Source organism: Anopheles maculipalpis, chromosome 2RL (genome assembly GCF_943734695.1).
Source record: "Anopheles maculipalpis chromosome 2RL, idAnoMacuDA_375_x, whole genome shotgun sequence".
NCBI classification, from domain to species: domain Eukaryota; kingdom Metazoa; phylum Arthropoda; class Insecta; order Diptera; family Culicidae; genus Anopheles; species Anopheles maculipalpis.
The window spans coordinates 13,587,368-13,603,963 of NC_064871.1; the positions used below are offsets into that span (position 1 = coordinate 13,587,368).

At 42.8% G+C, this 16,596-nt stretch overlaps 3 protein-coding genes across 3 annotated transcripts in view; 2 read left to right on the forward strand and 1 right to left on the reverse strand.

Annotated features, from left to right (window-relative positions):
- The window catches only part of LOC126557685 (connectin-like), a 323,190-nt gene extending 315,020 nt beyond the window's left edge, over positions 1-8,170 (forward strand). The window contains exons 2-4 of the mRNA XM_050213542.1: positions 1,330-2,196; positions 2,294-2,510; positions 7,632-8,170. Of these exons, the coding sequence (XP_050069499.1) occupies positions 1,339-2,196; positions 2,294-2,510; positions 7,632-8,170 (1,614 nt within the window). The 5' untranslated portion in view covers positions 1,330-1,338. The remainder of the gene's footprint in view (positions 1-1,329; positions 2,197-2,293; positions 2,511-7,631) is intronic.
- LOC126558879 (uncharacterized) overlaps positions 1-16,596 on the reverse strand; it is a 553,494-nt gene that overhangs the window by 145,029 nt on the left and 391,869 nt on the right. The gene's annotated exons all lie outside the window — the stretch shown is intronic.
- LOC126558878 (uncharacterized) overlaps positions 1-16,596 on the forward strand; it is a 521,842-nt gene that overhangs the window by 99,530 nt on the left and 405,716 nt on the right. The window lies entirely within an intron of this gene.

Below are 16,596 nucleotides of genomic sequence, written 5' to 3' on the forward strand. Positions count from 1 at the left end.
ATTCAATCTTATCGTCGTAACTTCCATAAATAAACTGATGAAGCTCATACATTTTGACAATAAGTAGTCAACAAGACTTACCGGAAAACTTACCACTAGGTAACAGCAACACCACACGAAAAATGCATACGTTAAAACCTTCATTTGATGCAAACGCTTTAACACGCTTCAAGCTCACTTTAAAACATTCGTTTTCCAATCTTAAAGACAAAAATAGCTGCACTCTTTTCCCAATTTCCCTTCTCCGAAACAAATAGTGCTTCCCATACGCTTCACCCCTAACACTTCGGCGCCACACTGTCTCGAGCCGGAAATTACTTTCATAATAAAGCTGTTCATTGACTTTCCCCTTTTTTGTGGGTTGTTCGGTGTGACACGCTTTCGCCACTGTATAAAACTCGCGATTCTTGTCTAACCGATCGTTTTCTACCCTTCCCTCGTACATTTACCCTGCTCAGCAAAAGTAGCTCCTTTCCTTTCGAGAAACGGTTCGGGTTTGGTCCGATAAAGAGGGAAGCAACTTTTGTTCGTTCATTGTTTTGTCAACTAGGTTTCTTATCGCTTGTTGCGCGATCGAAGTAAAGTTGGATACTTAAGATGAGCAGACTGCCAGCTCAGCATGACCGAAACGTTTCGTTGTGTTTGACGGTCTGGTTGAAGACAGTCAGGACGGCAAGATTAAATTAGAGAAACTTGTATCACAAACAAATTGAAAGATTTTGCTATCAACATGTTGTTTTGTAATGCACAAACTACTAGCAACTCATCGAAACATTATTATATTTAGACAATTAACTTTCTCTATTGTGCAGTGAATGGTGTTTTTGAGTTTTCTTGAACTTGAAGATGAAAACACCTTTTTCTATTAAATGGCAATTTTGCAGGAAAACATATGCCAACCTAATTTAACCACAGCTTAATAGTCATTCATGCACTGCAATTCTCGTAAATACGTTCATGGAACATGTATATGTATGTTTCCACTAGCTACCCGCAAACACTTCACATCAATCGTTATGTACCGCGGTTTGTTCGAATTTCGAGCAAAACAACGCTTGTGCAATTCCATTACGAGCCCATACCTTGACGCAATTTGTTTACAATTTCAACGTTTTAATGTCTCGAGAACGGCACATTTGTTTTGCACTCCTAAACAACCACATACCCGCGTATGTTGACGGTGGTGAAAATATATTTTAATTGGCATTAGTATATCACGAATCAGTGGTCGTGTTGAAGAATAAGTTTGTCATCTGATTTAACGCTCTTTTTCAATCCATTTCTATCTACTTTAGGTAAAACATTTCCAGAGCAAAGAGCCCACCCCAGACCTGCACAATGGCATCGGCGACATATCAAAATATGACGCTAGCGCTGCTGGTGCTCTGTATCGTCACTAGTCCAATAGAGAGTCGATACCGGGAGAAGGATGTTAAGAAGGGAAAATCTTCACCGCCCATACTACCACAGATGATAGTTCCGTCGCCGCTCATGAACCTTTGCTCGGGTGACCGAGAGATGAAGCTCGTTTGCCACTGCTCACCGGACGATCCGCACGTGAAAGCACAGAAAGCAAACTGTTGGATCTTTAGCAAGGATCTACCACGCAAGGACGCTAATTGGCTCGCCTTCCAGACGCAATCCACGCTGGAGCAGCTAAAGATTACGGTACAGAAGATCGGCAACCTTGCGTACATCCCGTCGGACGTGCTGCACACGCTCAAGTACCTTAAGCAGCTGACGATCGAGTACGGCGTTATACCGGATCTGTTGAACTACGCGTTCGGCAATCTGACCGAGCTGCGCAACGTGACGTTACACAAGAACCAGATCCGCATTGTGCATCCGTTCGCGTTCGCTAACCATCCGTTTCTGGAGGAGATCAATCTGGAGCGTAACGAAATTCTCGAGCTAGACAAGGAAGCGCTTGTACATCTGCCGGCGCTGCGCAAGCTCAACTTAGACTTTAACAACCTTTCCATGCTGCACGAAGACGTGTTCGTGTATCTCACCAGCCTGGACGAGCTGAAGCTCGAATCGAATCAGATAGCTGTGCTGACGCGAGAAATCTTCAAGGGCCTTGGTAACCTGCGAATACTAAAGCTGACCGCCAACAGTCTGTCGTTCATCGGTGATACAATTTTTGCCGAGCTGTGGAGTCTACAGGAGCTGGACTTAGATCACAATCAGATTGAGGTAGTTAAATGAATAAAAAAGTAATTATTCTTTATTTCCTATACTTAAATTGTTCTTCTCTGTTTTTGTTTTCCTCACGTTTCTCTCCCACGTACAGAAACTATCTGCCCGAGCTTTTGACGGGTTAAACAACCTGCGGAAGCTTAACCTGGAGAACAACCGGTTGAAGCGGCTCGAGCGGGGCATTTTTACTGGCGTTCCGGCCGTCCTTAATCTCAACCTAAACTCCAATCAGCTGGAAACGATTACGTACAACAACTTCCTCCCACTAATGGACAACCTAGTCAACAGTACGGCCATTCTTCATCTCAAAGGTACGCTATTACGGTCGGGAAAGACGGGAAAAGGAGGAAAGTTTTATACCTTTCGGTGCATCGCGTGACACGAGCACGAGGAAGACGACTCAGAACGAACTCCGGGCCCTGTTTTGGAGCACACGTGCAAAATCTCAACCCAATTAGTGGCACAATGGGCTACTTCTGTGTGGAAACCGTAGCATCCATTTTGTGCCGTTGGGTTTTGTGTTGGTGTGACCTCAAAAAGGATCCTTTTTTGTTTTACGACCACTTGAGCCCATGCCCCATCTGCTAGTCGGCATTCGTTGCCAGCCGTTGCGTCGTGTGGATATCTTCCCTTGCAGAGAGCTTCCACTCACCTGGAAGTGGGAAAATAAATAAAGTTCGTAGCTTGTCTTTGAGTAATGGGTGGCTTCAATTCTTTGTCACTAAACCTTACCGTTAGAACTGGTGTCCTAGGTTGCTGGGAGTAGTTGAAGGAAGTACATATGATGCATATCATTCTATTGCTTTATTACTTCATGGTGTACTACATTTATTAAATTATGAATTATAATTCTGAGTGCAATTTGCAAGGATAAGTAGTCAACTCTAAAGTTCTTAAATGTACAGTGACTCAAACCGAAAACCGAACATCTTAAAATCGAGCAATTGCTTGGTATTAAGGAGGGATTTTTAGTCTGTTTCAAGAAAAAAGAAAAACAGAAACATCATTTTTCGTTTTTCCCGTCAAACGGTTATTGTAGTGTAATACATCAGAGCGGTCTGGTGTTGTGGCGAAAATGGCGCCGGTTTTTACACGTCAGGACCAAGGTTCAAATCTCATCAGGCCCGTTTCCCCGTAATGGGGACTGACCATTCAACTATGTAGTATAAATAGGGCTTACTGGGCCCTTCGATGGCCAGCATGACCTAGAAGATCATTAAGCTAAGAATTTGTAGAATCGATTTTGTCGTTAAAGTGCTTCAACCTAATCTAGAGCAATGATTTTTTTTAATTGAAATACGACCAGGCCGTATATCTGAGTCATAGAAATTGATAGTTATTTTTGTTAAGAGGAGAAAGAATACGTAGTTTTATTTATAAAATAATTTTAGTATGACGGCTTTATGCCGTAGTGTCAGAAAGAATGTGTTACTCTGCCGGAATTTACATGATTGATGCAGATATGTCATTTATTGTTCCATTAAACAAACCAGGAGATAGCAAGCTGAGAAAAGTGGCAAACAAGTAGTTCCTCCTACGAGAGAGAAAACTTTACCTAGGAGTCAGCAGTCGTCATTAAAAACGTGTAAAATTTAATGAAAAAAAAAAAAGCTTTCAAAGTTGCGTAACAGAAGCCAGACAGTCTTTGCAGACAGTGGTGACAATATGATGTGAGCCGGCAATACTGGAAGGAAATAAATAAGAATCAAACAACTTGAAAAACGTTAAAGAAAATTTCCCACGAAGTCGAGTCGATGAGTTTTAGATGGATTTTCGTTTGAGTCTCTGTATATAATTTTTCTTAACAGCATTAGAATTTCATATTCTGTTAGCTTCCTTCGTGCGAAGCATCCTCAAATCCACATTTCAGGAGCTTTACATCTCATTGATCCTCAATCATCGGAATGAAGTTCACTTGATCTGTATATCTGATTTTACCAGCTTATAACTGTAAGCCATGTACTTTGAAGCCAACTTATTCCTGGCCAAATGTCCCGTAAGATACTGCAAGCTTTACAGTGGTTAACTGAACTAGAGATTTGGGCCATTTTTTGGATGTTTCCTCAAATATACTATTGCGTACCTGACACACGAAACTACAAATGTAGTACCATACCTTGCGATGAACAATAATTCAGAAAGCATTCCCACCCACCTGCAGGTAACTCCAAATAGCCACTTCGCAAAAAACACCACTCGAAAGCGACTCTCACCCAGCAAATATAATGAGTCCCCCAACGCACAGCTGTGCACGTGTGCGTGGTTTATTGTCCCATGCGTACAGAACTTCATAATCTCTTTGATCCGTGAGCATTCAGAGAAATTTAATAATGTTTCGGACCCTTCTGTTTGAAATTCATCTTGAACCGTTCGATTGCACATGCTAATAGTGTGGAGTAAGGTAGAAAAAAAAAGCTCCCCCGCCCGAACCAACTAATGAGAAAAACAGTAATTTATTACTCTTCCGTCAGACGTCTCGTGACATGGTAGGTGGTTTGTGAAGCTGTCAGAACAAGGGCCCTAGGGCCACTTTTGGTCAGTGAAAGATCAAAGTGTGTTTTACCTCATACATACACTCAAAATTCTCATTTTGTGCGGCGGGTGACGCACAGACGACGAACTTTTGGGGAACGATGAATACTTTTCAAAAGAGATTAACTTTCCATATGAATTACACAATTAAGAGTTCCCATCGTAGGCTTATACTTGCCGTTGGTGGGGAGTGTGTGAGTGTGTGTGTTTTTTTCCAAACAAACCGTACCAGCCACGTTGCGTTCAATGCATAATTTTGAATTTAAATTAAATTCATTTCATCATTGATGTCATTTGCAATGTTAAACGATGTTGCAGCTCTCGGTGGCTTGTAAAAAGAATAAACTCATCCGCTAAACAAAGGTGGGAGGAAAAAACAAACAAACGCACATGGAAGATTGCAATTGTTTTTTAATTAACAGGAATAATACTCTTTGAGTCCTCGCACCTAAAAGAAAAGCTTCAGCGGTTGGTTAAATCATTCATTTTTAAATGAGTCTTTTTTGAGCGTTTGGAGTAGTTTTTTATAGGCGCTTTTTCCCTTTTTATTGTTCTTTGCATCATTAAGATAGGGATTACCATTGCTTGGGGCTTTTGGAAAAGTTTCACTTTTCCCTGCCGTAACCCTACACACACACATACACACACAACTTACGATTCGTGGCATAAAAAAAAACGGAAAAAGCAGGAAAAAATCACTCCAACATCAATCACAATTACCAACTTTGTCCGGTTGATAGGAGAAAACTGTCACTTGTGTACACGAAAATTGTCGGTGTCCCGGTGAAAAATGCAAAAAAGGAGAAAAGGGAAATCCTATTTTGAGCACTGCGCAAATGACCACAGACGCATGGTGGTCTCATATCAGCACACGGAGCACCCTCGCTATACCCTCTCGTTCGGTTTGGCGAAGTGGTCGTGAACAACGAAAAAAAAAACCCCCCCGACTACCATCAATCATCGTTTTCATTAACCGTAGTGGAATGTAGGGAAAATTTTTCTTTTCCCACCCACTGCTCCAACATCACCTAACCCGCCAGTGCTTAGTACTAACCTGAAATACACAGTTTTTGAGTTCATTTAAATTTTCATTAGCCGTAAAAGCTAAATAAACTTTTGCACCGGCCGGTGGCCCTGTGAATCATCATCTCAACGTCAATGGCACGTCGCTCGCACACCTCCTCCCCTTCTGTATATTATACCACACACACCTTTGGGACCACGGTTTGACTGATGTTGGCAAACTCCCACGAGGAACTCCAGCGGAACGAGAGGAAACATACTTTCGGTTTGGCAAATGGAGGAAAAGTTGCTCCATTCCCGATTGGTGGTAGCCTTAGAGACGATGGCTAGCTTGTGTCAAGTGTACAGGGACTCACGCTTCCAATCAACCTTCAAAATTGTCCATATCTTCGATTATGTACGTGCCACGAGTTGGCGATGAATTGGTTGCTTTCTAATATCGGCAGGCCAACACAACTTTCACCGGTGGAAAATTGTGCACAATGCTGTCAAGTTATTCCTCCCATCGATGTCGATTTTGCATGCTACCACTCTCCGTTGAGTCAACTTTCAAAATATTGATTTAATAAATGTACCGCTAAGCTAGCACCGGTTTAATCTTGGCAGCTGGAATCAATCATGGTGCAACTGGAAAACCCAACCCGTCATCCGGTGGCTCGCGGGAAACTTTAACCGTCCCGTTAACGGAAAGCAGTTTCTTTCGATTAAACGTTGGCTCTGCAGCGCACTCACTTTCAACTGAACTGGAGCATACCAAACATCCCCTGACACCAGCAAAAACGCAAACTTTCACCGAACCAGTTGTGCTTTTTTGTTGTTCCGCAAAAAAAAAAAACGAAAACTTCACCACCGATAATCCTGCCAAACGAAACGCATCGGAAGCTCAACCGAAACTTCCACACCAAACTGCCACACACTATTGATGGATTTCCTTGCGGGACACCTTTCCACCGTTCCGGGGTGGAAGTTTACACGATTGGTTTCATCTTGCAACAGTCAAGCAAAGTGGCACGCGAAGTCGCTCCTCCGATGGTCGATGGTTGCAATAAATTCTGCCATTCGCACTCCCTTTCATGATGGGCAGCCCAGGCAACATAAAGTACATGATGGACGTTGTTACACAGGATGCCTGCCGAAGGTCGGTAACACCGATTGTACATTACTCTTGTCGACGATTTTTAGTTTTTGTTGCGTCTATCCATTGGCTACTTATTGGGCTCGTTGTGGCATGCTTTCGCCGTTTGACTTTTACACCTTTCCGCAAGCATTCCACCACCAGCACCAGAGGTTTGAAGAAGAAAGAAAAAAAAGCATCAAGAAGAAAGCGAACAGCCATCCATCTGGGTGGGTGAAGTTTGTACTGCTCGCGACTGGCAGCGTGCCCAAAAGTTAACAGACAGCTTCTGCCTTCCATTTGCCTTGTATTTTGGCAGGTCAGAGTTTATGATCGAATTTTGCCCAACGTGCCAAACTGTCAAGAATGCAGCAAAGGGAAGTTGGTGCATCACCTCTCGCCGGCACCACATGCCGGTTCCGATGGTGTGGTGTTGGCTGGCTTTGGTGTCGATGAAGGCGTCTGTTGTAATATAGAGCGCCACCATTCGTTACGATTAAGCTTGTGCTTTAAATGGGTTTGTTTAGGGAAAGGTTATATCAAACTTTATAAAGAGCTGCGTCTTTTGCTTCTTATTGGCTTAACGACCTTCGATAGGTTATTGACTTTCGCCGTGTGAAGTGAACTTGTATACTTAATGTCCTTTCTACTAAGCATATATATATTTTTTTAAAGCCACTTACACGGTCTTGGTCTTCGAAAAAAAGCTAGTCTACTAACTCAGCATTAAATGAGAATCTTTCGTTTCAACACTCATTCACAGACAACCGATTTCTGTGCGACTGTCGGCTGCTGTGGTTATTCGATCTACGAAACAACACCAAAAACGAGGAACTCCGGTACACGCTACAGCACGTAGAATGCTTGTACGACATCAAAGGCATCTACGGCACACCATCGCTCACGCACAACCAGCTGAAAGAGTTCGGCCGCAGCCAGCCACAGGAATCGATCCTATTCGATGAGGACTACTACGATGACACGGGCCACCGAAAGCCGGGCGTAGTGGTGCAGAAAAAGTACAGCTCAAGCCGATCCTTGCCCGATGGTGCTAGCCAGGACAAAAGTCAACTGCAACCCGTCACCCTGATGAAGCTACGGAAGGACACCATACTGCCCTGCCCGAAAGAGTTGGATGAACCGACAGAGCTGCCGCTCTCGCGTGAATCCATCGGACTCGATATGGGCTGGCGATCATCCGTCACAGCCACGAGCGAAAGTTCGACCCGCACCCTGTCGGTGGTACTGCTCGGTATGTGTTCTCTACTCTCCCTTGCCCGGTATGGCCCGGTAAGCTGTTAGTTTTGATGGCGACAGTAACGCTTACTGACGAGTAATGTGCAGACAGACTGCTGTGTGCAGCTGATCTAGACAGTGGGAGTCGTTTGTGTTGGACAGTATGTGTGTGCTTGTATATACGACTCTGGTAGACATTTGGTTTAATCAGCAAGATCTCATGTTTTCATTGCCTTCGGCCGTTCTATTGTTTCGATTGTTAACGGAAGAAAATGGCAGTGTAAGTGTGGATGCCCAAGAAAGAAGCCGGAGAGTACACGTGTAAATAATGGTGTTAGATCAGAGTAGCAAATCGATGATTTGCCTTAGCTAAATAAAGGTAATTTAGATCGAAAACGAATTTATACGAAGCCATGTATGTGCGGTTGATTGAGGTTTAGATACATCAACAGAACGCAGCAGCAAATCTCAACGCACCCAACCACACACTCAATAGAACCGTCGACGGAATGCACACGAAAGAAGCATGGTGAGCAAAGATGAAATGTTGAGCACCTTTTCAAGATGTTCCATGCCTTGTACATAGAACCTATTCCCTTTGTCTCAGTTCTGGCACCAACAACATTGCAACATTCGATATGAAATGGTTCCGGTTTCGGGTCCGGTATCGCTCACTTAGCGACAATGTGCACACAAACTCTTTCACTCACGCTAGTATCGGCTAACACTTACTGAATGTACATAGTAGTACTGGTATGATATTACGTCTCACTACACAATAAGGGACACCAGCGCACATCAACTTTCTTTCCCTTAGCACATCTTTTCGTTTTTCGTTCACAAACTTCTATCTTTTGTCCCATCATTTTCAACACTGTCATTTGATGCATGAAAGGTGAAGAAGTATAAAACTTTGGTTGTGCAAATAGCACAATTTCCGTTGCTTTATTTCGGCCTTTTCACCATAGCAAGACATTTTGAACGAGGACATCTTTAGGAGCCTGAATTTATGCAACGAGATGTACACAAGTTCATTTTAATATTTTGGTTCCTTTTTATATCGCTCAACTCAGAAGTTTGTTACCCTGTTTGGCAGAAATGTGTTGTTTAACGTTAATTTGACGTACAAGTTTGCCTACCCGTTTAATGAACTCCCTTGATTAATTAATAAAAAACGAATTGCTGTTAACAGAAGCACGCCATCACCAACATCCCTTCCACGCTAGTTTTACGTTTGATTACCGCTCACGCTTCTCAACGAGCCTGTTTGACACCGCATCAGGCAACAGTCGTCAGTTTCACGAGCATCGTTAACGAGTCCATATTACCCGCCGGCAAATACCAACGGAACCACGTTTCCCGCAGCCAAAATGACGTTTGTTGCTCCGTAGCTTAGTAATCGCGCCAAGACACAGCGTTTTTTTTTTTTTTTTTTTTTTTTTGAAGCCGCGAAAAACCCCGTCATCAGAATCATAATTTACATGCACTGACGCCTAAAAACGGATGAAACATTAGGCGACCATTTGTCGCCACCCTGTTCCCTTTGACTTCCTGGCACAAGGCTTCATACATTGCACACGCACCAACTGTGTGCGTGTGCTTTTGCTTAGTACGAAGTCACCACACACTCCTTCTCACACTCGCACGCTTTCGATTCGTAAAATGTGTCGAGCGAATATTGTTGGCTGGTGCGGCGTCCATAAAATGTGCCAAGTGGCTGCCACGCATCGAAACTCGCACCAAACCAACAGCAACTAAAAAAAAAAGAAGCCAAAAGCACGGTGAAAATGAGCAACCTAAACATCCGCCAACGGTAACAAACAAACGAACTGCTGCAAGAACAACAACCGCTCCACACGCAAAAGAAAATAACGAAGGAATGCGACTTTTATTTTTTGTCTAACAGAAAAAAGGCATAAGCGCAACAAAAAAAGAATATGAACAAGGAGATAAAAAATGAAATGTTAATAAAATAACGAAGTACGTAAGCATACATTTACAGCACCGTAAAAAGTGTAAAATGGGCAAACATAAACCATGCTTTTGAGCGGGACGCATGACGCTATCGATGCCTTGTGCCAATGGGAAAGGGCTGCTAAGGTTTATTTTTATTTCGTGTATTTTGCAGCATCTTTTTTTCTCTTATTTCTCTGCCCACGTGCACACACACAAACACAAGTGCGCGCACAAAAACATTGGAAAATACAGAAATCCTGCGCTAGCGAAGTGAAGGTTTCGTCGTCGTAACGCTTTTCCCGATCGCGTAACGCTTGCCTAAAACCGGGCACAACCAGCAGCCCGCGGGCAGTAGAAGGAGTGTTGCCAGCACGAGTTTTTCATTTTCTCGACACGTCTTCTATTCGTTGTTTTTCTTTTTTTGCACCACATTCAGCTTGCTCGGCATGGGTAAGCAAGAGGAACAAAAAATCTTACTTCTGTACAATTACGCTGCTGTTTGTTTTTTTTTTTTTGCGACGTTTTCTTTTCGTCCACGAGGGCTATGAAGTAGGCAGGATCAGTGGGTTGAAATGGAGCACCAAATTAATATTTAATGTACGCGCAAAACCGGCTACGCGCGGACTGGAAGTGAAGCTAAGGAAATAAAAACCAAACGAAGTTGCGGAATGTTAAAAACCAACCCAAAATTGAACAAGCTCGTGAAGCAGCTCGCGTGGTTTGCTCGTGTGAAGCTACACACATACACACAGCCGCACGGTTGTTAGTATCCCCGCAGGAAATGGGAAGTTGATTTTCTTCGGCGCGCTTCCGGGAGCTGTTAGGTGAATCCAATACCAAGAAACAGACGGGAAATGAGCGATAAAAACGGAATTGAACAGCGACGTCTTCGACGACTCGAAGAAACCGCTGTCGGAGTTCCACCTTCACAATGAAGTGCTTGAATCCATGATATCTTCACCAGAATCCGGTGCAAGAAACTTGAACCACACATACACACACACTCGTACAGTGGCTCCCCGCTGAAGTGTGTCTGTGTGGCGTATGTCTACGCTGGAGCATCGTCTTGGAGGAGCATCCTCAGTATCATTGCAACATAAAACTGGCGCACTAGCGCACCCAATTAGTAGTCGAATGTAATCTACGTAATTGAGTGTAATCATGTTACAAAGCTGGTTCGGCTAAAGCAGGGAGAAAACTCGAGTGCAGTGTACAGCAGGACGAGCGGGAGTTTTGTTTTTTTTGTTCCAGTTTTTACTCCATTTCCAGCTTTTTTTTGCCCGCTTGCTTCCGGGATGGTGTGATGGTGTAGTGCAAAGTTTTCGCCCCGACCCCGACCGGGGAGGGATTAGGGCAGATACTTCGAAAGTTCCCGTAACGAAGATTTACGAGCCGTGCCACCGCCGGGACGTATGGGCGCCCGCGTAAAATTATGCACCTCAAGGCCTACGGTCTTGTGGTGGCCAGGGGCAGCACCAGCCGGGTGATGAATGTGGTTTTGAAGAGCATGGTGACGAACAAAAAACCGGTGGATGGAAACACATTCCTTAAACTTGATTAGACACTAGCGCAGCGATGTATCGCGTACATCCAGCGCTACTGTTATGGGCACGAAACACAAGCAAAAGAAATGCAAAGGAAAACATAAAATACAAAACAGCGTGAAGCTGTAACATTTGAGCTAAAGTTAGTCATATACAAGTAATTGAAATATTAAACTTATGCAACAAAAAAACCAAACCCCTCATCCGGCATAGAGTAACGCGTAAGAGATAAGTACACAATCCCCAGTATGTGCAAACGCGTAAGCAAGATTTTGTCATCTGTAAATACTGTATAAATGTGATTCTAAATGTGCGTACTTAGCTACTCTATCACTGCAAATGAAACAGATAACAACCCCAACATCAAACAAAACGGTACAGGCAACAACAAATCATACATGGAGATGGTAACAATGGTAGAAGCGTAAATAAATTATCGAACAAATGTGCAGGTGCAAAAAAACATCACAAACAAACTGCTTCTGTCTGTACCATTCCTATGAAGCAACTTTACAAAACGATCACTTCAACTGTGCAGATACAAGAGGAAGAGGAAACTTGAGTTGAAAAGGCATGAAGTATGAAAACACATTAACACAACACATGAAATTCAAGAGAAAACCACTAAAACAAAGAAATGACTGTACTCGTGAAGAATGTTTAGTTGTCAGCAAAAATGTTTATTCACTTTTTTTTAGTTTTTGCTCTTCTCGTATCATTATAAACATGTTTTTCTTTTCCATAAATATGCACACAAATCCTACGAAATCGTGCAAGTGGTGCACGGTTCGTGTGCGTTACGAGCCAGGGTGAAACGCGACACAAAAGTAGACGGAGCGAAGCATGAAACGCAATTCAATAGTATGAGAAATGGGAATAGAGAAAACACTAAACGATTGCAAAGACAAACGCATCCTTGTCACAATTTTTTATGCTTCAGTGATGTCCTTAACTCGACTAGGATTAGTAACGGTATGGAACGTAAAAATAAAAGGAACCACAAATCATTATTGACCTTGGAATGGCGTGCGTATTTGTTTGTTGATTTTGGGTACAAACACCGCTTGATGGAAAAGGAAAATGAAATTTGAAAGAAATTTTTGCTATGAGTTACTGACTATGCAGACTGTTAAAATGCCACTTGTATGTATTCGAGATGGAAAGACAATTCTTAAGGTAAGTTATGATGTGTTGACTGTTGCGAATTGTACATGGCTTTTCACCCCTGGCATAGCTTCATCTAAGAGTGTCAACGTCCCAATGAACAATGCTTTTGGTAACTGTCAGAGACTATCAGCACAGATAATGTAACAATTTATGTTCTGGTCAGCCTAAAACACTTGAACCCCTTCTGCAATATTGCTAACATGGTCCACAGGAATGCTGGACCCAACCTTAAACTTAAGAGATTGCATAAACTGCAGCTTAGAATCAGTATCGACGTTCATCCAGTCTGTTATATTAACACCACGTCAGTTAAAAATCCTCTCCAAAGAACCAGTCCAACATACTTAGCTTAGCCTCCTAGCAATAAATTCTATTTTCAGACCAGATTGCTTCCTAATTGTTATCAACATCAAAAGACAATTACTCCATTTCGATCAGAAAACGATCGATAACTCTGTTGCTCCATCCGCCCAGCTGCTCATCCACTTTTTCACTTGCTCTTGCCACCCAAAGCACCTAAAATGTTACAAGATCTTATCTCACAAAAAGGTGGAAACCAGTAAGTACGTGTCGTAACTTTACCAGCCTGCTGCACCCAACAACACACACACACACAAACCGAGAACAAAACCCTGCCCCACGGAAAAGAAGAGATTAAAATTTATAATCCTCCCCAGCCGGTAATTTACTCCTGCCGCTTCATCATTACCATGGGCCCGTGATTCAATCCACCGCTCGGACCAGGCTTTGACCTTCTTTCTAGCGCACTCGGCACAAGCAAACGGGCACAATGCGGTTGATCGATGGTCCGTCGCAACGGCACGTCGGGAAAGTCGGAATATTGGACTTTGGGAAACTTTTGCCCGCAAAACTTTCGCAACTTCTCCATCGTCTCCATCGTCTTAAGCATCGTCATGTTAAGCAAATTAACCTCAAGCGATTGCCTGCAGTCCAGTGGCGCAAACGGTACCGGCTGGTGGCTTCGGTGGCGACGGGTTGGAGGTGATGAGTTGGGTACATATTACATTATCCTGAGCCGGAGCGATAAATATTGCTCGGAGGGATGGCTGGATTTAAAGTGTTGTTGCTGCCTGTAGGGTTTATGGGCAGGATACAAAGAGTTTGGAGGTGGGGAAAACTTAACGCTACTCAGCCGGTTGACCGGTGGAGCTAAAGATAAGATAAGATTCGAGCACAAATTATTGTACATGAATAATGCATATGGTTGATTGAATCATTACATTATTGAACCTGAACTTCAATGTGTGTTATGTTGTGCTGATGAAATAATTATATTAATTTACTAATAGTAAGTATCGGCCTTCAAAGAAGAGTAATAGGTACCTTGAAACTATCAAAACTACCTTTTTAAGTCAAAAGCAGGCTCGAAGCCAGTACAAAGAATCTATCCATCCAAACTTTTACAAAAATTGCATGCATTTAGGCGTTGCTCATCGAAGCCAGAAATATGGAGAGCAACAGAAGGAAAAGATCTCTCTTACCTATTCGAGATCAAATCGTTTAAAAACTCTATGATATCTCTATCTTTATCTCTCTATCTAGTGCTCTTTTTATGATAATCATCTTAAATCTAGAGGAATGTAAAGAAAAATTAATTCCTGCCGTGAAGCAGACAGAAAAGTATCACACTCGCACTTAAAAATGATATCGTGTGGAAAGTACAAGCAACATCATTATATTTTTTTTAAACATCTTAAAGAAATAATTGCATAGCTGATTAAAATAAATGAACATGGCAGCGCAGAAATTTGCTTGAAAAAAGTACTGTTGAAGTGTTTGTATCATTAAAAATAACTAAACGCCAGCTATTAGTAACGGGCCAGTACGAACGTGTCACATAATTTGGTTTGAAAAATTATTTTTTCGGACCATATTCAGTTCAAAAACGTGCACTCCAATCCAGTTCCACGGCCAAATGTTTTAACATGTAACAGTTGCACTTCTCACCACTCACGACGAAAAATCTCAACCATTTCATTATTCTTATTTCGGTGGAAAGAAAAGTCCTCAAATAAGAGTGGAAATAAAATGAAAATTTAATGTGCGGTAAGCACATGGAAGTGTGGCCAAAAGCAATAGCAACAGCAAAAAAAAAAAATACACTACTTTCACAACAAACTATTCACTCGTAGCCGAAACTTTCATACGACAGTATAAAATCAAAACCGAAAATATGTGGAACTGGCGTGTGAGGCAACTAAACGGAAAACAGAAAAAAAAAATGTCCGAAACACAACAACAAAACAAAAAAAAACAGTATGTTCTCCCTAGCGCGAACATAGAGCAAAGCACCGTTGCACCGGGTTTCGGTTCTTGAGGTTGGTCTGTGTGTGTGCTCGTGTGCTAGAGCGTTCTGGATTAACATAATTTGCTAAATGGAAAAAGTTTAAAAGCCAATTTAATTTTCAACCATTTAATGTGTGTGTGTGTGTGTGTGTGTGTGTGTGTGTGTGTGTGTGTGTGTGTGTGTGTGTGTGTGTGTGTGTGTGTGTGTGTGTGTGTGTGTGTGTGTGTGTGTGTGTGTGTGTGTGTGTGTGTGTGTGTGTGTGTGTGTGTGTGTGTGTGTGTGTGTGTGTGTGTGTGTGTGTGTGTGTGTGTGTGTGTGTGTGTGTGTGTGTGTGTGTGTGTGTGTGTGTGTGTGTGTGTGTGTGTGTGTGTGTGTGTGTGTGTGTGTGTGTGTGTGTGTGTGTGTGTGTGTGTGTGTGTGTGTGTGTGTGTGTGTGTGTGTGTGTGTGTGTGTGTGTGTGTGTGTGTGTGTGTGTGTGTGTGTGTGTGTGTGTGTGTGTGTGTGTGTGTGTGTGTGTGTGTGTGTGTGTGTGTGTGTGTGTGTGTGTGTGTGTGTGTGTGTGTGTGTGTGTGTGTGTGTGTGTGTGTGTGTGTGTGTGTGTGTGTGTGTGTGTGTGTGTGTGTGTGTGTGTGCTGAGGATGCATAAAAAACTAACGGTACAAGCGCAACGTTCTTGTTGTGTCGTTCTGCATTCGATCTCATCTCCCGCTGTTGGGTTGGGTTGTCCAAAATGTTGTCGAAACTTTACCGCCACAGGAGGAAGTCACAAAATAAAAGGAAAGGAAATCTAAGTGCAAAAGCACACGGTACAGAACAGGACAACCGATAGAAAATCCGCGCACGCCTCGTTTCATTTTAAACCGGTTCACGAGCTGCGAATTCCTGGCGGTACCATCCGTCGACGAGGCAGCTGATGATGCAGACGATAATGATGATTATGTTGAGCGACGCTTAGAGCAATGATAAGAAGTGCACACACGTACAAATAAACAAAAATTACCATCGCTCCTTACCAGCTCTGGTGCAATGTGTGTGCTGCACCGGTGGCAATGCATCCGGTGTTGAGCAGTACAAGGCAACCCGAAGACTGGTTCTAGAATTTTGAGCACGCTACCTTCGTCCAGCAAACATTTTTTCCGTTTTTCTTGCCTGCACAGCGATGCCAAATGCACCGACTGAAAAAGGAGGAATGGTACTGTTTTTGATCGTGAAAGGTAACATTTCGTGCCCGGTTTTAAAACATCAAAGTAAAACGCTCCCGAAAACCACGAGGATTCTGGCATTTGCATCCCATCCCGTAACTGGAACCGAAAGCGACGTGAAGTATATTTCATTGCCGGGAACTATATGTCTTCACTCTGTTCTGTTATGCGAGTGAACCATTTGCCTAATTTTGGAAATCGTACTACATACAAATGTTTAAACATTCTGCAACTGACGTAGAAAACTGGTGAAATTGGGTTATTTTCAGCATTTTGTAAGTCAGGTTATGTGTGTTACTAATTATAAATAAATTG